The sequence below is a fragment of the Cetorhinus maximus genome, chromosome X (assembly GCF_964194155.1).
Source record: "Cetorhinus maximus chromosome X, sCetMax3.hap1.1, whole genome shotgun sequence".
Classification (NCBI taxonomy): Eukaryota; Metazoa; Chordata; class Chondrichthyes; order Lamniformes; family Cetorhinidae; genus Cetorhinus; species Cetorhinus maximus.
The window spans coordinates 5,435,388-5,451,696 of NC_135917.1; the positions used below are offsets into that span (position 1 = coordinate 5,435,388).

At 44.2% G+C, this 16,309-nt stretch overlaps 1 protein-coding gene across 13 annotated transcripts in view; it reads right to left on the reverse strand.

Moving 5' to 3' along the window:
• kmt2d (lysine (K)-specific methyltransferase 2D) overlaps nucleotides 1–16,309 on the reverse strand; it is a 235,081-nt gene that overhangs the window by 37,676 nt on the left and 181,096 nt on the right. For 9 of the 13 annotated variants that reach the window (XM_078534392.1, XM_078534393.1, XM_078534388.1 and 6 more), the window contains 5 exons: nucleotides 15,002–15,234; nucleotides 8,089–12,540; nucleotides 6,824–6,976; nucleotides 4,740–4,904; nucleotides 3,066–3,207 (listed from right to left, as the gene is read on the reverse strand). In XM_078534392.1, the coding sequence (XP_078390518.1) occupies nucleotides 3,066–3,207; nucleotides 4,740–4,904; nucleotides 6,824–6,976; nucleotides 8,089–12,540; nucleotides 15,002–15,234 (5,145 nt within the window). The remainder of the gene's footprint in view (nucleotides 1–3,065; nucleotides 3,208–4,739; nucleotides 4,905–6,823; nucleotides 6,977–8,088; nucleotides 12,541–15,001; nucleotides 15,235–16,309) is intronic. The other 4 variants (XM_078534391.1, XM_078534389.1, XM_078534395.1 and 1 more) reach the window with 1 other exon arrangement.

A 16,309-nucleotide genomic window follows, 5' to 3' on the forward strand; every position in this document is an offset into this window, starting at 1 on the left:
AGTAGCGGTTTATGCCTCAAAACACATCATGATGGTGGGTATAACAGAACAGAAATAGGCCATTCAGCCCCTTGAGCTTTTTGATTCGATAATGGCTGACTTGCTTCTTAACTTGAGTTACCCACTTGGTTCCACATTCATTCATACCCTTAACTAACAAAAATTTATCTGTCTTGAAATTGTCAATTTACCTAGCCTCAACAATTTTTCCGCAGAGCTCCAGATTTTCACTACCCTTTGTGTGCAGAACTGCTTCCTGACATTAAACTAGAGCTAGGCTGTTCAGAGGTAAAGTTATTCCCTTTGCCCTGAACAGCTCCATCAGATGAAATAGTTTCTCTCTATCTACCCTATCAACTCCTTTGATTATTTTAAGTACCTCAATGAGATAACTCCTTAATCTTCTGTACTAAAGGTAACACAAGTTGAATCTATGCAACCTTTCCTCATAATTTAACTCTTTTGGCTCCAGTATCATTCAGGTGAATCTGTGCTGCACCTTCTCCAAGCCCAATTTATCCTGGCTGAGATGCAGTGCCCGGAATTGAACACAATACTCCAGACACAGTCTAAACAGAGTTCTATTGAACTACAGCATAACTTTCCTTTGTAAAAGGCCAAGTAATTGAGAAAATATTCACATGGGATTTATAATAATAATTTGAAGGATTTTTAAAATATAAACAGGTGATAACAGGTCTTTTAGTGCAGTGGTAGTGTCCCTACCTCTGGGCCAGAAGCTCTGGGTTCAAGTCCCTCTTCAGGACTTGATGGCCATGGAAGATGTGTCCATAACATAACCAAACAGGCTGATTATCAGCCTGTAAATCCTTGCAATGCGCCTGATGGCAAGGTAAGAGCAGGAGTGCTTCCTGGTCAGCCATACTGCAGAAGGCAACAGCAAACCACTGCAGTACTTTGCCAAGCATAATCATGGACCAATCCAATGGGAGCCCAGGGTCGCCAACATCCTCTTAGGGCATACAAGCATATGGTAGGCCACTCGGCCCCTCAAGCCTGCTCTGCTATTTAATAAGGTCATGGCTGATCTGATTGTAACCTCAACTCCACATTCCCACCTACCCTCTATAACCTACCCCAGATAACCTTTCACTCCCTTGCTTATCAAGAATCTATCTACCCCTGCCTTAAAAATATTCAAAGACTCTGCTTCCTTTCGAGGAAGAGTGCTCCTCACGAGCCTCAGAAAAAATTTCTCCGTGTCTCGGTCTTAAATGAGCGACCCCTTATTTTTAAACAGTAACCCCTAGCTCTTGATTCTCCCACAAGAGGAAACATCCTCTCCACATCCACCTTGGCAAGACCCTCAGGATCTTGTATGTTTCGATCAGGTTGTCTCTTACTCTTCTAAACTTCAGCAGATACAAGTCTAGCCTGTCTAACCTTGGGCAGAATTCTTACCTCGATGGGCAGGCGGGCGGGCAGCAGAACCCCTATGCGCTTCCTGTTCCGGTGGGGGAGGGAATCCCCAACTGTCAAAGTGCGCACTGCTCCCTGAGACCAAGTGCTGTCACAGGGAGATTCGTGAGAGGTAAGTAAACTCTAAAAATAGATAAATATTATTATTAACATGTCCCCCTCATGTGACAATGTCACACGAGATGGGACATGTTAATAATAAACACACAAAATTTATTAAATTTTTAAAAAATGTACATGAAACTTCATCCCACCAGTGGATGAAGTTTCATTAATAATCTGCAGCTCGCTGGGGCTCCTGGCCTGCCCGCCAGCCTTAAGGTTGGCCGGACAGGATGTTTAATAAGGTTAGTTAGCCTGTCAATGGCCTTAATTGGCCATTGACAGGTCGGCGGGCGGACAGCTGATTTCGCTGTCCGCCCGCCTTCATGAATGTTTAAAGGGACCGGGATGACGTCAGGGGTTCCTCCCGACGTCATCCCGCGTAATTTTCCCCCTCAGCAAGCGGGGGCTGCCCCCAAATCGCCGAGGGGAAAATCCTGGCCCTTATTGCATAAGGCAACCTGCCCACTCCAGGTATTAGTCTGGTAAACCTTTGCTGAACTGCTTCCAATGCATTTACATCTTTCCTTAAATAAAGAGACCAATATTGTACACAGTACTCCAGGTGTGATCTCACCAATGCCCTGTATAACTGAAGCATAACCTCCCTACTTTTGTATTCAATTCCCCTCGCAATAAATGATAACGTTCCATTAGCTTTCCTAATTACTTGCTGTTCCTGCATACTAACCTTTTGCAATTCATGCACTAGGACACCTAGAGTTCTCTGCATCTCAGAGTTCTGCAATCTCTCACCATTTAGATAATATGCTTTTTTATTCTTCCTGCCAAAATGGACAATTTCACATTTTCCCACATTACACTCCATTTGCCAGATTTTTGCCAACTCACTTAACCTGTCTATATCCATTTGTACCCTCATGTCCCCTTCAGATCTTACTTTCCTACCTATAATGACCCATTTATGCCTACTCTGTATCCTGTTAGCTAGTCAATCTTCTATGCATACTAGTTTGTTACTCCCTATACTATGAGCTTTTATTTTTCAGAACAGCCTTCGTTGTGGCACCTTATCAAATGCCTTCTGGAAATCTAAGAACAGTACCGGTTCCTCTTAATCCACAGCATATGTTACTTCTTCAAAGAACTCTAATAAATTGGTTAAGCATGATTTCCCTCCCACAAAATCATGTTGACTCTGCCTGATTAATCTTAATTTTTTCCAGTGCCCTGCTATGATGTCTTTAATAATATCTTCTAACAATTTTGCTATGACAGATGTTAAGCTAACTGGCTTGTAGTTTCCTGCTTTCTGTCTCCCTCCCTTTTTGAATAAAGGAATTACATGGTACCTGGAAGAGGAGGAGGAGGATAACTGTATGCAGCTGAGATTTCCTTTCAATGAAAGGAAGTGTGTTTTTTTTCCCTAATAATTCTCTGCAGTCAGGATACACAGCTATGAGTCTCATTCGGGGTAGACTTCAGCCTAAACCTAAGAACTCCAGGTTAGATCATATCATATAAATTGTGCCAAATAATTAAACTCTATCAAATTCTCATACCCTTTTGCCCTTCGAGTTCTTTCTGCCCTTCCGTCAGCTCCTCAGAAGTGGCCAATCCGTTCACCAGTTTCTGCTGGACAGAGGGAGGAGGGGTGGGAGGCAACGAGGAAGGTGGGGTCGGTGGATTGCTCAGATTGTTCTGCTAAAGAATGATAGGAAATTAATCCATTGAATTCTTGAATATTAGAAGAGGTAACCTTATATTAAAGGTCATTCCTTTGCAAGTGTAACTTTTTTGTGAGATATGAAGCAAATAACCAGTAAAATGTAATATTTACTCAATATTTTACCAACAAAGTAACTTTACTGTTACCCTTTTAGGTTTATTTTTGGGCTCAGCATCTTGGCTGACTCCTGCGTGTTGGCCTCACCTCAGTATGTTCCGGACAGTATTTTCACTTGTCCAGATACTTAAAAATTAGTAGCATGCATAGGGATTAAACAGAGAATCGTATTCATATTTTTGGCTTTTTGGTTTTATCACATACCCACACACGATTCTTCTCTTGATTTTGGAAGAGCGCAGAATATACCATACAACACAGTAACTTGGGCTGCAACTTCCAAATTCATGAAGTAGTAAAAGAATAAGTGAACAGAGCTATGACACATTACAGATTTTACATGAGTTAGTATAATTATCTTGTTATGCAAGTAGAAAACAACACTTGGCTGGAATTGTTCAACTAACAGTTAGACAGGCCACAGATTACTGTGTGCAGCTCTGGTTGCCATGTTATAAAAAGTACACAGAGGCACTGGAGACAGTGTAGAGAAGATTTACGAGGATATACCAGAAATGCCTGAGTATACATATTAGGAGCAGATTGATAGATTGGATCTCTTTTTTTCTTGAAAAAAGGCTGAGGGGTGACCTAAGAGGTTTTTAAAATTATGAAAGGTTTTGATAAAGGTTTTGAGTGTTTCCTCTTGTGGGGAAGAGCATAACTAGAGGCCATCAATATAAGATAGTCACCAAGAAATCCAACAGGAAATTTCGAAGAAAGTTCTTTATCCAGAGAGTGGTGAGAATGTGGAACTTGCTACTACAGGAAGTGGTTGAAGTGAATAGTATTAGATGCATTTAAGGGGAAGTGCAAGCATATGAGGGAGAAGGGAATAGAGGGTTACAATGGTAGATTTAGATGAGGAAAGATGGGAGGAGGCTCGAGTGGAGCATAAAGAACAGCATGGACTGTTTCTGTGCCCTAAATCCTATGTGACCCTGTGTAACTTTGTATTCTTATGTGCTGGTTCTTTCCCTTTCTTACCATCCAAGGAAGCTATCTAGCCTGGCTATCACTCTTTGAAGCTTCAGACAGACACCCAAATTTAACCAGCAAGGGGTTAAAAATGCTTTTCAGAAGATCACCAGGACCAAAGAAATTTAAATAACATGTCAATTGGATTTCTTTTTTCAAAAAAAAAGCTGCCAAACAAATATTTGAACAAATCCTGCAAGATGTTTGCATTTGAATTGATTGGCTTTCCCTCTCCTTTGGATACTTGGTTGAGACAATACAGTTAAAACCTGTAAACATTTTAATCAGAATAAACAAGAACATGATTTTGTGTGCAAACTTGATCTTTAAACCCTTATGTAACACGACATAGCTCACAAAGGCAAAGCTATGCTGAACCTAGTCATAAGTGCTTCAGTTTAGTCACATTTACCTTGTAGAGAAGCTGCGAGTAGTAATCTGGAGCACTATCTAGCACTGCATTCCCAAATGACCCTTTCAGCTGGTTTTTGCTGTTGAACGGACCGCTCCCAAATGGAGGAAAGAGACCAAAGTTCACCTCAATGGTTGGTTCCACCAAAGGAAGGAGGGAGAGTTGCTAGGGGGAAAAAGACAAGAAAATAATGGCCACTTAATACAGAGAAATGCACAGGTGACTTTCCCAGACTAAAGTTCCAGGGAAGGTGACCTTTCTTCATTTGAGCACTAAGGGACATTGTTTAAACCCAAGTCATACCCATGTACTGCAACAACAAGCATTTATGGTGCCTTTAATGTGGTTTAAAGGTCCCAAGATGCATTATGAGTGTTATCAAAGAAAATTTATAGAATTATGGGATGAAAGTTTCTATTATCTGCCAGCGTTAATGATCCTACATGAAATGACTAAGGACAGTCTCAACGCTGTTAATAATTAACATGGACACACAACTCAGCCACCTATAATCAGCACATATTACCATTCCCAATCAGACAGATCAGAAAGACAGAGAGAACATTCAACATTTCCTGATAAAAAGAAAACGTAATCTGAACTCAAGCCTCTGTCATATCATTTTACATCCATCCACCAGAAGGAATACGAGAGTGCAAGGTTCAACTCAGCAAGATCATAAGAAGTAGGAGCATGGGTAGTCTATTTGGCTGATCGAGCCTGCTCTGCCATTCAATAAAATCATGGTTGATCTGACTGTGGCCTTAATTCCACTTTACTGCCCACCCCCATAATCCTTGACTCCCTTTTAGATCAAAAATCTGTCCAACTCAGCCTTGAATATATTTAATGACCCAGCCTCCATTGGAATTCTCTTCCACAGAGAGCAAAGACTAACGGACCCTCAGAAGAAATTCCTCCTCATTTAAAAAAATTTCGTTCATGGGGTGTGTGTGTTGCTGGCCACGCCAGCATTTATTGCTCATACCTAATTGCCCTCAAGACGGTCATGGTGAGCTGCCTTCTTCAACACAGCAGTCAATGTGTTGTAGGAACACCCGCAGTGCTGTTAGGAAGTTGTTCCAGGATTTTGACCCAGCGACAGTGAAGGAACGGCGATATAGTTACAAGTCAGTCTGGTGTGTGGCTTGGAAGAGAACTTGAAGGCGGTGGTGTTCCCATGCATCTGTTGCCCTTGGGTTCTAGATGGTAGAGGTCACGGGTTTGGAAGGTGTGGTCTAAGGAGCCTTGGTGAGTTGTTGCAGTACATCTTGTAGATGGTACGCACTGCGTCGCTGGTGGAGGGAGTGGATGTTGAAGGTGGTGGATGGAGTGCCAATCAAGTGGGCTGCTTTGTCCTGGAAGGTGTCCAGCTTCTTGAGTAATGTTGGAGCTGCGCTCGTTCAGGCAAGTGCAGAGTATTCCATCACTTGTGCCTTATAGGTGGTGGATAGGCTTTGGGGAGTCAGGAGGCGAGTTATACACCACAGAATTCCCAGCCTCTGACCTGCCCTTGGAGCCATGTTATTTATATGGCTGGTCCAGTTCAGTTTCTGGTCCATGGTAACTCCCAAGATTTTGATAGTGGGGATTCAGCGATGGTAATGCCATTGAATGTCATGGGGAGATGGTTGGGTTCTCTCTTGTTGGAGATGGTCATTGCTTGGCACTTGTGTGGCACGAATGTTATTTGCCACCTAACAGCCCAAGCCTGGATATTGTTCAAATCTTACTGCATATGGACACAGACTGCTTCAGTATCTGAGGAGTCACGAATGGTGAATATTGTGAACATCCCCCACTTCTGATCTTATTTTGATGAGTCTCCTATATGGCAGACCCCTTATTTTCAAACTGTGCCCCCTAGTTCTAGATTCCCCCAGTAAAGGAAACATTCTCTCAGAATCTATCCTGCTTAAAGTAAGGGGAAGTGGAAGCTGTGGTTTTAAAAAATAAACATGCATATTGGGATTCTTGCACTTAATACAAATATTAGAAAATTTCCAGAATGCAATTGTACAGTACAATCTCAGTCCTGAGTTTCTAATTTACATCAAGGTTTATTTAAAATCTCACACTGGTACCTGTTGCAACTGCTTCATAAGAGCATCTGTACTTTTTATTCCTTCATCTTTTTTACTCTTCTTTCGAGAGTTGGTGCCTCTGTCAGTTGCCTTTTGCGTTCTTTTCGTTTTTGGGCCCAAGTTTTTCTTGCTAATTTCCTGAAATTCCTTTATCTTGTAAAAAACAATGGATTAAATTTAATAGAGGAACCTTTATGTTAAGTCAAGTTATGTTATGCTGAGTGTGTGACCGTTTTAATTTTTTTTGCGCAACTTTACAAGGGCCAACTTGTGTATGGGGGCTTTTGAGTTGTTGTGCAGCCTAAAAGGAACAGTGATTGCCACATGATGCAGTCACAGTAGGAGCTTTCATTATTCCTGTGGATCACAAACAGCCAAAAAATATTGAGATGCATTCTATTGGTCCAACATTCCTTCGAAATCACAGGAACCCTGGGAGCAATCTCATATACCAGATAGTGTTAAACTGAAAGGAAGTTTGGAGATAAAACATCATTTGTAAAATGTGGATGGATCAATTAAAAATACCAAACTTACTGCTTGCTACACAGCCCCATAGATTCCACTCCTCCCAGGCTAATGAGCGCTGAAGAAGCTTCAACAAGATAGGCATTTTTAAAAAAAATACATCTTCTTGCCTGGCTCCCCCACATCCCAACCATCAGAATAGCAGGCCAGCATACTAAAAAGGCCATGAATGGCCTTGTGATCACTTCAGACCCACTCTATTGATTGCTATGTATAGGCTTACACAATTTTGCTCAGAGTAAGACGGATTCCCATCATTACGAGAATCCTCCTCCACCACGTGGTCTCCTTAGAATGTCTGGCTTAAAATGTTAAACTGCCTATGTTACCCCCTATGCTGGCTGTCCTGCTTTTCTGTTCTCACCATTTTCTCTTTATACTTCCAGAAAAACCTTTCTACAAGCACAATATTTTGCAAATAACTTTAGGGAATACTTGAGAATGTGTAATATGAAAAGATCAAATTAATTTGCAATAAATATTTTTTCTAATGTCCTAATAGAATTGCTTTTAAAGTAATCAAAAACTCAGGGTTTGAAGCTCGATTTAAATTAGAAGTGAAGATGCAGCTTTGGATGAGCATAACTCTATTGGAAATTAAACTTGCTGCAAGTGTTTGCCTGTAAACATACTTACATAGTTCATGTGAAGTCTGATCTTTAAATGTAAAATGTTGACATGGTAAGGACATTATACAAAGATTGTGGCATCACTGTAAACCAAGTTTTTTAACTAACCTCTGAATTTCCGGTTGCACCTTGTAGTTTTCGATCTATCATCACAGCTTTGCTTTCAATGTGGCCTTTTACAGTTAAGTGCGTTCCATCTCCAGAGCGTTGTGCCACAAGCTGCAAGTTCTTAGTGCGTAAAAGTTTCTGGAGAAGCAGCTGTCCAGCCTCAGATCTTGGAGCAAGAAAAGAATGACCCCCTGCATTCAAGGCATTGACAGAGTCAGTATTTGACTCATGCTTTACAGTTCCTTCTGGAAATCCACAGCGAACTGCATCGATACTTTCCTGTTTCACTAAGTGACCTGCACCTGCTGTGTTGGTGTCTTTAGCAGCACCCTCTTGTAATTTAGAACAGCTATCCTGCCTTCCTGTGACTTTCTGTCCACATTCCTCTTGTCCGTTGGTCTGATTCAGCAGTGATGATTCTGATCTCAAACCAGTGCATTCCTCCTTTGTTGCATGACTTGGGGGAGATATTGGGAAGTCAAATGTACAAGGTTTCTTCAAGTCACTTTGTTCACGGATCTCAACATTAATTCTGGCTTGCAACTCAGTAACCGAGCTTGCTTTTCCAACAGTCCCATGTGGTTTCATTACCAATGTATCAGACTTTGAATCAGGTATCTTTTGAGGTATAATTGCTATAGAGTCTGTCACGCAAGCACTAATTTCTTTGGGTTCATGATCTTTAAGCAATTCTGGTTGTGACTGCATTATTGTTTCCAAAGTTTCACCTTGTAGTGACACATCTCCCAAGTTTGTTTTACTCAACTCTGGATGTGGCATTTGTGAACGATTACAATGAGCTTGGCCAGACACCAATTCACTTCCTGACCCCACGTTCTGCCTTGCTCGTTTGTTTTGAATCAGATGGGCCATCTCTTGTGGCTTCCCGCTATGTTCGGCTTTAACCTGCTGAACATATACCATACCTGGACGAAGATGGCCTAACCCAATCTGTTGACCAGTTATATGAACTGAACGCAGCCCTGCATGCTGCTGCTGAAATGACTGTGAAGTCATAATGTTTTGCACTCCCTGTCTTGGATCTCCCACAGTTCCATGCTGCTGAGACGTTGCTACTCGCACCATCCCTTGTAAACTGAGACCATTATTCTGTTGTAGACCAGTTACAGCTTGTTGTTGTACACGTCTCATTAACTGACCCTGCTGATTCATAAGTCGCTGCGGTCCTGCAACGCCTTGCTGCATTGGTTGTTGCACTGATGTCACTGCTCGCGTTTGTAAATTCTGATACATCATACCCTGAGGTTGTCCCAGTCCTGCTGCACTCTTGGACAGCTGCTGCTGTCTCATCATATTCTGAGTTGGTAGTTGGTTACGGTCCTGCCCCATTATGCACTGGGGAGGCAGCAAAGACTCCTGTTCCATTACAATTTGGCTTTGCTGCTGCTCCTGCCTCACTGTGCCTGTAGGTGGTTGATCCTGTTGCTGCTCCTGCTCTTTCTCCTGCCCCACCATACCTGAAGCCTGCAGAGATTGCTGGCCACCAACTGTACCTAAGCTCTGCATCCGCTGCCCTTGTCCCATTGTACCTGGAGACTGTCTCTGTCCCATTAGGCTCTGCAATTGTTGCTGTCCCTGACCTTGCCCCAACATGCCCTGTGGACGTGGCTGCTGCTGTCCCTGCTCTTGGCCCATTAAGTTCTGTGCCAGCTGCCCCTGCCCCATTAGGCTTTGCGGTTGCCCCTGCCTAACCATACCTGGAGGCTGCAGCTGCCACTGCCCCATCAAACCCTGTAACAGCTGCTGCTGTCCTTGCCTCATCCCAATCAAACCTGGAGGCTGCTGCTGTTGCTTCACCTGCCCCATCAGGCCCTGAGGCTGGGATTGCTGTCCCATTCCGACTGTGCCCTGAGGCTGGGGCTGTCCCACTCCTATCAAGCCCCGAGGCTGGGGTTGTCCTATCCCCACTGCACCCTGTGGCTGGGGTTGTCCTATCCCCACTGTGCCCTGAGGCTGTGGTTGTCCTATCCCCACTGTGCCCCGAGGCTGGGGTTGCTGCTGTCCCACACCTACCAAGTTCTGAGACTGGGGTTGCTGCCCAATCCCCACTGTGCCCTGAGGCTGGGGCTGCTGTTGTCCCATTCCCACTGTACTCTGGGGTGACTGCTGTTGCTGTCCCATTCCCACTGTGCCCTGGGATGGCTGCTGTTGTCCCATTCCCACTGTGCTCTGGGGTGACTGCTGTTGCTGTCCCATTCCCACTGGGCCCTGGGGTGACTGCTGTTGCTGTCCCATTCCCACTGTACTCTGGGGTGACTGCTGTTGCTGTCCCATCCCCACTGGGCCCTGGGACGACTGCTGTTGCTGTCCCATCCCCACTGGGCCCTGGGACGACTGCTGTTGCTGTCCTATCCCCACTGTGCCTTGAGGCGGAGGTTGCTGTCCCATCCCCACTGTGCCTTGAGGCTGAGGTTGCTGTCCCATCCCCACTGTACCTTGAGGCTGGGGTTGCTGTCCCATCCCCACTGTACCTTGAGGCTGGGGTTGCTGTCCCAGCCCCACTGTACCTTGAGGCTGGGGTTGCTGTCCCATCCCCACTGTGCCTTGAGGCTGGGGTTGCTGTCCCATCCCCACTGTGCCTTGAGGCTGAGGTTGCTGTCCCATCCCCACTGTGCCTTGAGGCTGGGGTTGCTGTCCCATCCCCACTGTGCCTTGAGATGACTGCTGCTGCTGTCCCATTCCCTGCCCCAATGGACCCTGAGGGGGCTGCTGTCCCATTGGGCCTTGGGTTATCTGCTGTCCAATTGCTTGCTCCACTGTGCTCTGGGGCTGGGGTGGTATTTGCTGTCCCACCGTGCTCTGGGGCTGGGATGGTGGCTGTGACTGCTGTCCCATCATGCCCTGGGCTTGAGGGGGTTGTTGCTGCTGCTGCTGCCCCATTGTTCCCTGGGGCTGCTGTCCGATTCCCATCGTAGCATGGGGCTGATGTTCTTGTCCCTGTCCAATTGTGCTCTGGGGCTGATGCTGCTGTCCCTGGTCCATTGTTCCTTGAGGCTGGGATTGCTGCCCTTGCTCCACTGAGACCTGGGGTGGATGCTGCTGCCTCATGCCCTGCCCCATCATGCCCTGAGGCTGATGCTGCTGCTGTCCCTGTCCTATTATACCTGGCAGTTGGTGCCTGATGACCTGCAGTTGAGTCTGCTGCCCCATAATGCTTTGCGTCGCTAGGTGCTGGCCCAAAACATCCTGAGATTGCTGCCTCATTATACTTTGCATTCTAGTTTGATGTCCCATTGTGCTTTGCTGCTGGCCTTGGAAGGGTGTGGAAAGTCTCAGGATGTTGTTCTGTCTGATAACACTTTGTGGGTGGAGTTGTCCTGGTACAGCTTGAAGGTGATGTTGTTGCAGGGGTGTCATTGTTCCCAACTGCTGACTCTGGGAAACAACCCCTTGTTGATGCCCTATGAGCCCTTGCTGCTGCAAAGGAACACTGGATGCCTGTTGCTGTAAAACCAGACTTTGTTGCTGCTGTTGAGAAGTGAGGACTTGCTGTTGAACTGCAAGACTTTGCTGATGCGCCAATTGTTGCGCCATAAGACCTTGCTGGGGCCGTGGAGGCTTTGGATGACTTGTAAGACCCTGTTGGTGGGGCTGCTGATGCCCAAGGAGGCCTTGCTGTTGACTCATCAGCCTTAAGTGTTGCTGTTGAGGTGCCAGACTCTGCTGGTGTTGTGTTGCTGGCTGCTGCTGTGTCTGACCCATGTTGCTATGCTGCTGGGGTAGCTGCTGCCCTGCAAGAACTTGCTGCTGCTGCTGCTGAGCAGGTTGGTGTTGTGACTGGACAACAATCCCTTGCTGTTGTCCAATAAAGCCTTGCTGCTGTTGACCCATGACACCCTGCTGTGTTGGTTTGTTACCAACAATATTTTGCTGAGTCGTTGGCTGAAGCTGTCCAATGATACCTTGTTGCTGTAACTTTCCCATGATGCTTTGCTGCTGAGATGGCCCTACAAGTCCTTGCTGTTGAATAAGTTGCATTCTTTGCTGCAGTTGAAGTTGTCTCTCCTGCAGGAGTCTGCTTTCATTTGTAAGTGTTTGAGCAGCAGAATTTCCAGAAAAAAAACTGGTTGAGGGAGCAGAAGATACAGTTCCTGAGGCAGAGGGATATTCCTGTTGCTGGGACACAGCTGAGGTCAAGAATGTTGGTCCCTGTTGCAGTGGTACTGTAGCCCCGATCTGTGGCATTCTTATATTTCCTGTATGTCCTATTAGTGTATTTGGTTGCTGAGCTATTGCTTGAGATCCAAGGATTGCCCCTCCTTGCTGGGCTAATGCTGCTGATAACATGGGTGTTGAAAGTTTGGGCATTACTCTCGGATTCTGGGATGAGGTTGTCGCCATCATCCCTGAGGGAGATAAAGAGCATTTTTGTTGCTGTTTATTCCGATATTCTGTCATAAGGTTTGTATGCTCCTTTTGCTGTTTACGGACCTAAAATATTTATTAAAAAAAAGTTTGAGAGAACTGAAATGTAATGGAGATTAGTTAGAAAGTCAGTACAATTTTATAATAAACCACCTAACTGGCACACACTAAATTAACATTAACTTCAGTAGGACTAGTTAAACCTAGTTAGTTAGTTTTGCAACCAATTTTACAATATTAACTGTGTTCAGTTCTGGTCATCATATTGGAAAAAGGATATGGAAGCACTGGGGAGGGCACAGAAAAGGTTTACAAGGATGATACCAGAAATGTGTGGGTATACGTATCAGGAAAGGATTGACAGTCTGGATCTCTTTTCTCTTGAAAAAAGGTGGCTGGGGGGTGAGCTCAGAGGCGTTTAAAATTATGAAAGGCTTTGATAGATAGGTATTTTTGATAGATACAGACAGAATGTTTCCTCTTGGGGAAGAGCATAACTAAAGGCCATCAATATGAGATAGTCACCAAGAAATTCAATAGGGAATTCAGAAGAAACTTCTTTACCCAGAGAGTGGTGAGAAAGTGGAATTCACGATCAAGCGAAGAGTATAGAGGTGAGCTATGCAGCATAAGAGGGAAAAGGCAACAGAGGGTTACGATGATAGATTTAGATGAGAAAAGATGGGAGGAGGCTCGAGTGGAGCATAAATGCCGGCATGGACTGGTTGGACCAAGTGGCCTGTTTCTGTGCCGTATTTCCAACGCAATCCTATGTAAGCTTCTAGAATATGCAAGGATAAATTAAAGATTAATTTCAACACTGACATGGCTCCAACTACATAAGGTTCTCATTCGGGAGGCAGTTTTATCAAGAGAGACTTTTCTTTTCTGAACACAACAGTTTCAGCACCCAGTTGGAAAAATAAGTTTTTGATATATATAGAACTGCAGCCAGGAGTATGTAGAATTCATGAGGAAGGAAAAAAAAACAGAGTAAAAAGGAAACTCAAGACAAAATTTCTTTCACAAAATAGTAATCCATCACCTAGACTGTAGCTTGTTCCATCTATTGGAAAGAAAACTTAGAGGGGTTTCGAAAAAAACTAGACAAGCTCTTGACATCCAAACACAGAGATACGGACGTGTCTACAGCTGTCTGATCAGGAAAAATGGGATTAATTGGATGGGCAAGCTAGATGAACCAACTAGATGGATGGGTGGTTTTCTCATAGAGTCATAGAGGTCTACAGCACAGAAAAAGGCCCTTCAGCCTATCGAGTCTGCGCTGGTCAAACAAGTACCTAACTATTCTAATCCCATTTCCCAGCACTAGGCCCATGGCCTTATATGCCATGGCATCACAAGTGCACATCCAAATACTTCTTAAATGTTATGAGGGTTTCTGCCTCTACCACCCTTTCAGGCAGTGAGTTCCAGATTCCCACCACCCTCTGGGTGAAAAATATTTTCCTCACATCCCCTCTAAACCTCCTGCCCCTTACCTTAAATCTATGCCCCCGGTTATTGATCCCTCCACCAAGGGGAAAAGTTCTTTCCTGTCTGCCCTATCTATGCCCCTCAATTTTATACACCTCAATCATGTCCCCCCTCAATCTCCTCTGCCCCAGGGAAAATAACCCCAGTCTATCCAATCTCTCCTCATAACTATAACTCTTCAGCCCAGGCAACATCCTGGTAAATCTCCTCTGCACTCTCTCTAGTGCAATCACATCCTTCCTATAATGCTGATTCTAGAACTGCACACAATACTCTTGCTGTGGCCTAACCAGCATTTTATACAGTTCTAGCATAGCCTCCCTGCTCTTATATTCTATGCCTCAGCTAATAAAGGCAAGTGTCCCATATGCCTTCTTAACCACCTTATATACCTGTTCCGCTACCTTAAGGGGCCGGTGGACATGTACACCAAGGTCCCTCTAATCCTCGGTACTTCCCAGGGTCCTACCATTTATCGTGTATTCCCGGGCCTCGTTTGTCCTGCCCAAGTACATCACCTCACACTTATCCAGATTAAATTCCATTTGCCACTGATCAGACCGTCTATATCCTCCTGTAATCTAAGGCTATCCTCCTCACTATTTACCACCCCACCAATTTTCCTGTCATCCGCGAACTTACTGATCAACCCTCCTACATTCAAGTCTAAATCGTTTACATATACCACAGACAGCAAGGGACCCAACACCGATCCCTGTGGAACCCCACTGGACACAGGCATCCAGACACAAAAACACCCCTCGACCATCACCCTCTGCTTCCTGCCACTCAGCCAATTCTGGATCCAATTTGCCAAATTGCCTTGGATCCCACGGGCTCTTACCTTCGTTATCAGTCTCCCATGCGGGACCTTATCAAAAGCCTTGCTGAAGTCCAAGTAGACCTGTTATACTACCTGTTATAGTGGCACTACTACTAAAGATAAAAAATTGAGGTACTGCAAGTAGTTTTATTAGGAAACAGCAAGCTTGGGTCTTGAAAGTCTCAAGATTTATGTTCTAAACCCTACCTGGTCAAGTTGTTTCTGGATTTTACTTTGTTGCTCTGTAACTCGCTTAAGTTTTTCTGCGTCTGCCTCAGGGAACTCGCGTCCGGCCTTCTTGGCTGTCCGTTGCTTGGCACATAGTGCTTTCCTGGACTTCCTATGGACACCAATCTGTTCTTCTAAAAATTTCAGCTGCATTTGAAGCAGCTGCTGTGTATGGAGGAGCCATTCTTCATATTGACGGTGCTCTGCCTCATCTAGAACACAAGAACCAAACACAAGTAGGCAAATAATACAACTGACATATCCAAAATGTTAAGATCTTCTAGTGTGCAATTTTCAAATAGTCATTTGAAAGTAGTTATACAAGACATAGATTTAGCTCCTTCAAATTAACAAAGGATGAAAATTTGTTCAATTAAACATTTTGTGAATAGCTTTAAAAAAAAAAGATACGGTTAAGCATTGTTAATAGTTCTCCCATTTGTAAAATATACATAATGAAAAGTCACTGTGGAGGCAGAAACACCCACATCAATGCAATCATCTCCATGGTTGTTTAATTTGAGAGCTGGTCAAAAATGCAAATATTTTTAAATGTGCAAGATTTCAATGTATGAATGGGATTGACACAAAGAATGTATCAGACACATTTGCAATTCTTTTTCCTCCTAGCATTGTATAGGTGCATAATATTTTAGGATTTTACCTTTTAACAAGGTTTCATTTGGCATTTTGTGGATACATCCCAATGCTAGGAAGTCAAACATTTTCCCATGGACTCAGTCAAGTTCACGTCTCTCCAGCATCAATCTTAAAAGAGCAGCGCTACCTGCGCCAATTTAACATTTTCCATACCAGTTCCCTGTCCCGATTCAGGGGCATTTTTGTGCTGGCTTTGAGCTGGGTTGAAACTGCCTGCATCGGACTCAAAGATGGAAGATAGGAGAGACATTGTTATCCCATCATTTGGGACTAGATGTGAACCCAAAAAGGGCAGGGCTGTGTGAACCCACTGCAACACCTGGAACCTAGGAGACTGAAGATTCACAAAACTTTACAATTGGAATTTTGCTCCAGATAAAATTGAATACTGATTGTATGGGGAAATTTCCCAGCCGTTTCCACTGGTTGAGCTTCTGCAGTCTAAGTGTTATTACCATAAAAGAAAACAGGGCCATATCACTAATACGACAGCCCAACAAATTGAACTAAGATTACATTTATTCCAGAACAGAATGATTCACTGAACAAATGACAGCTATGGTGACAAGTCATGGTCAATTTTGGCAAGCAGAAATTACAGCTTTGCCAGTAAATTTGCAGGATTTG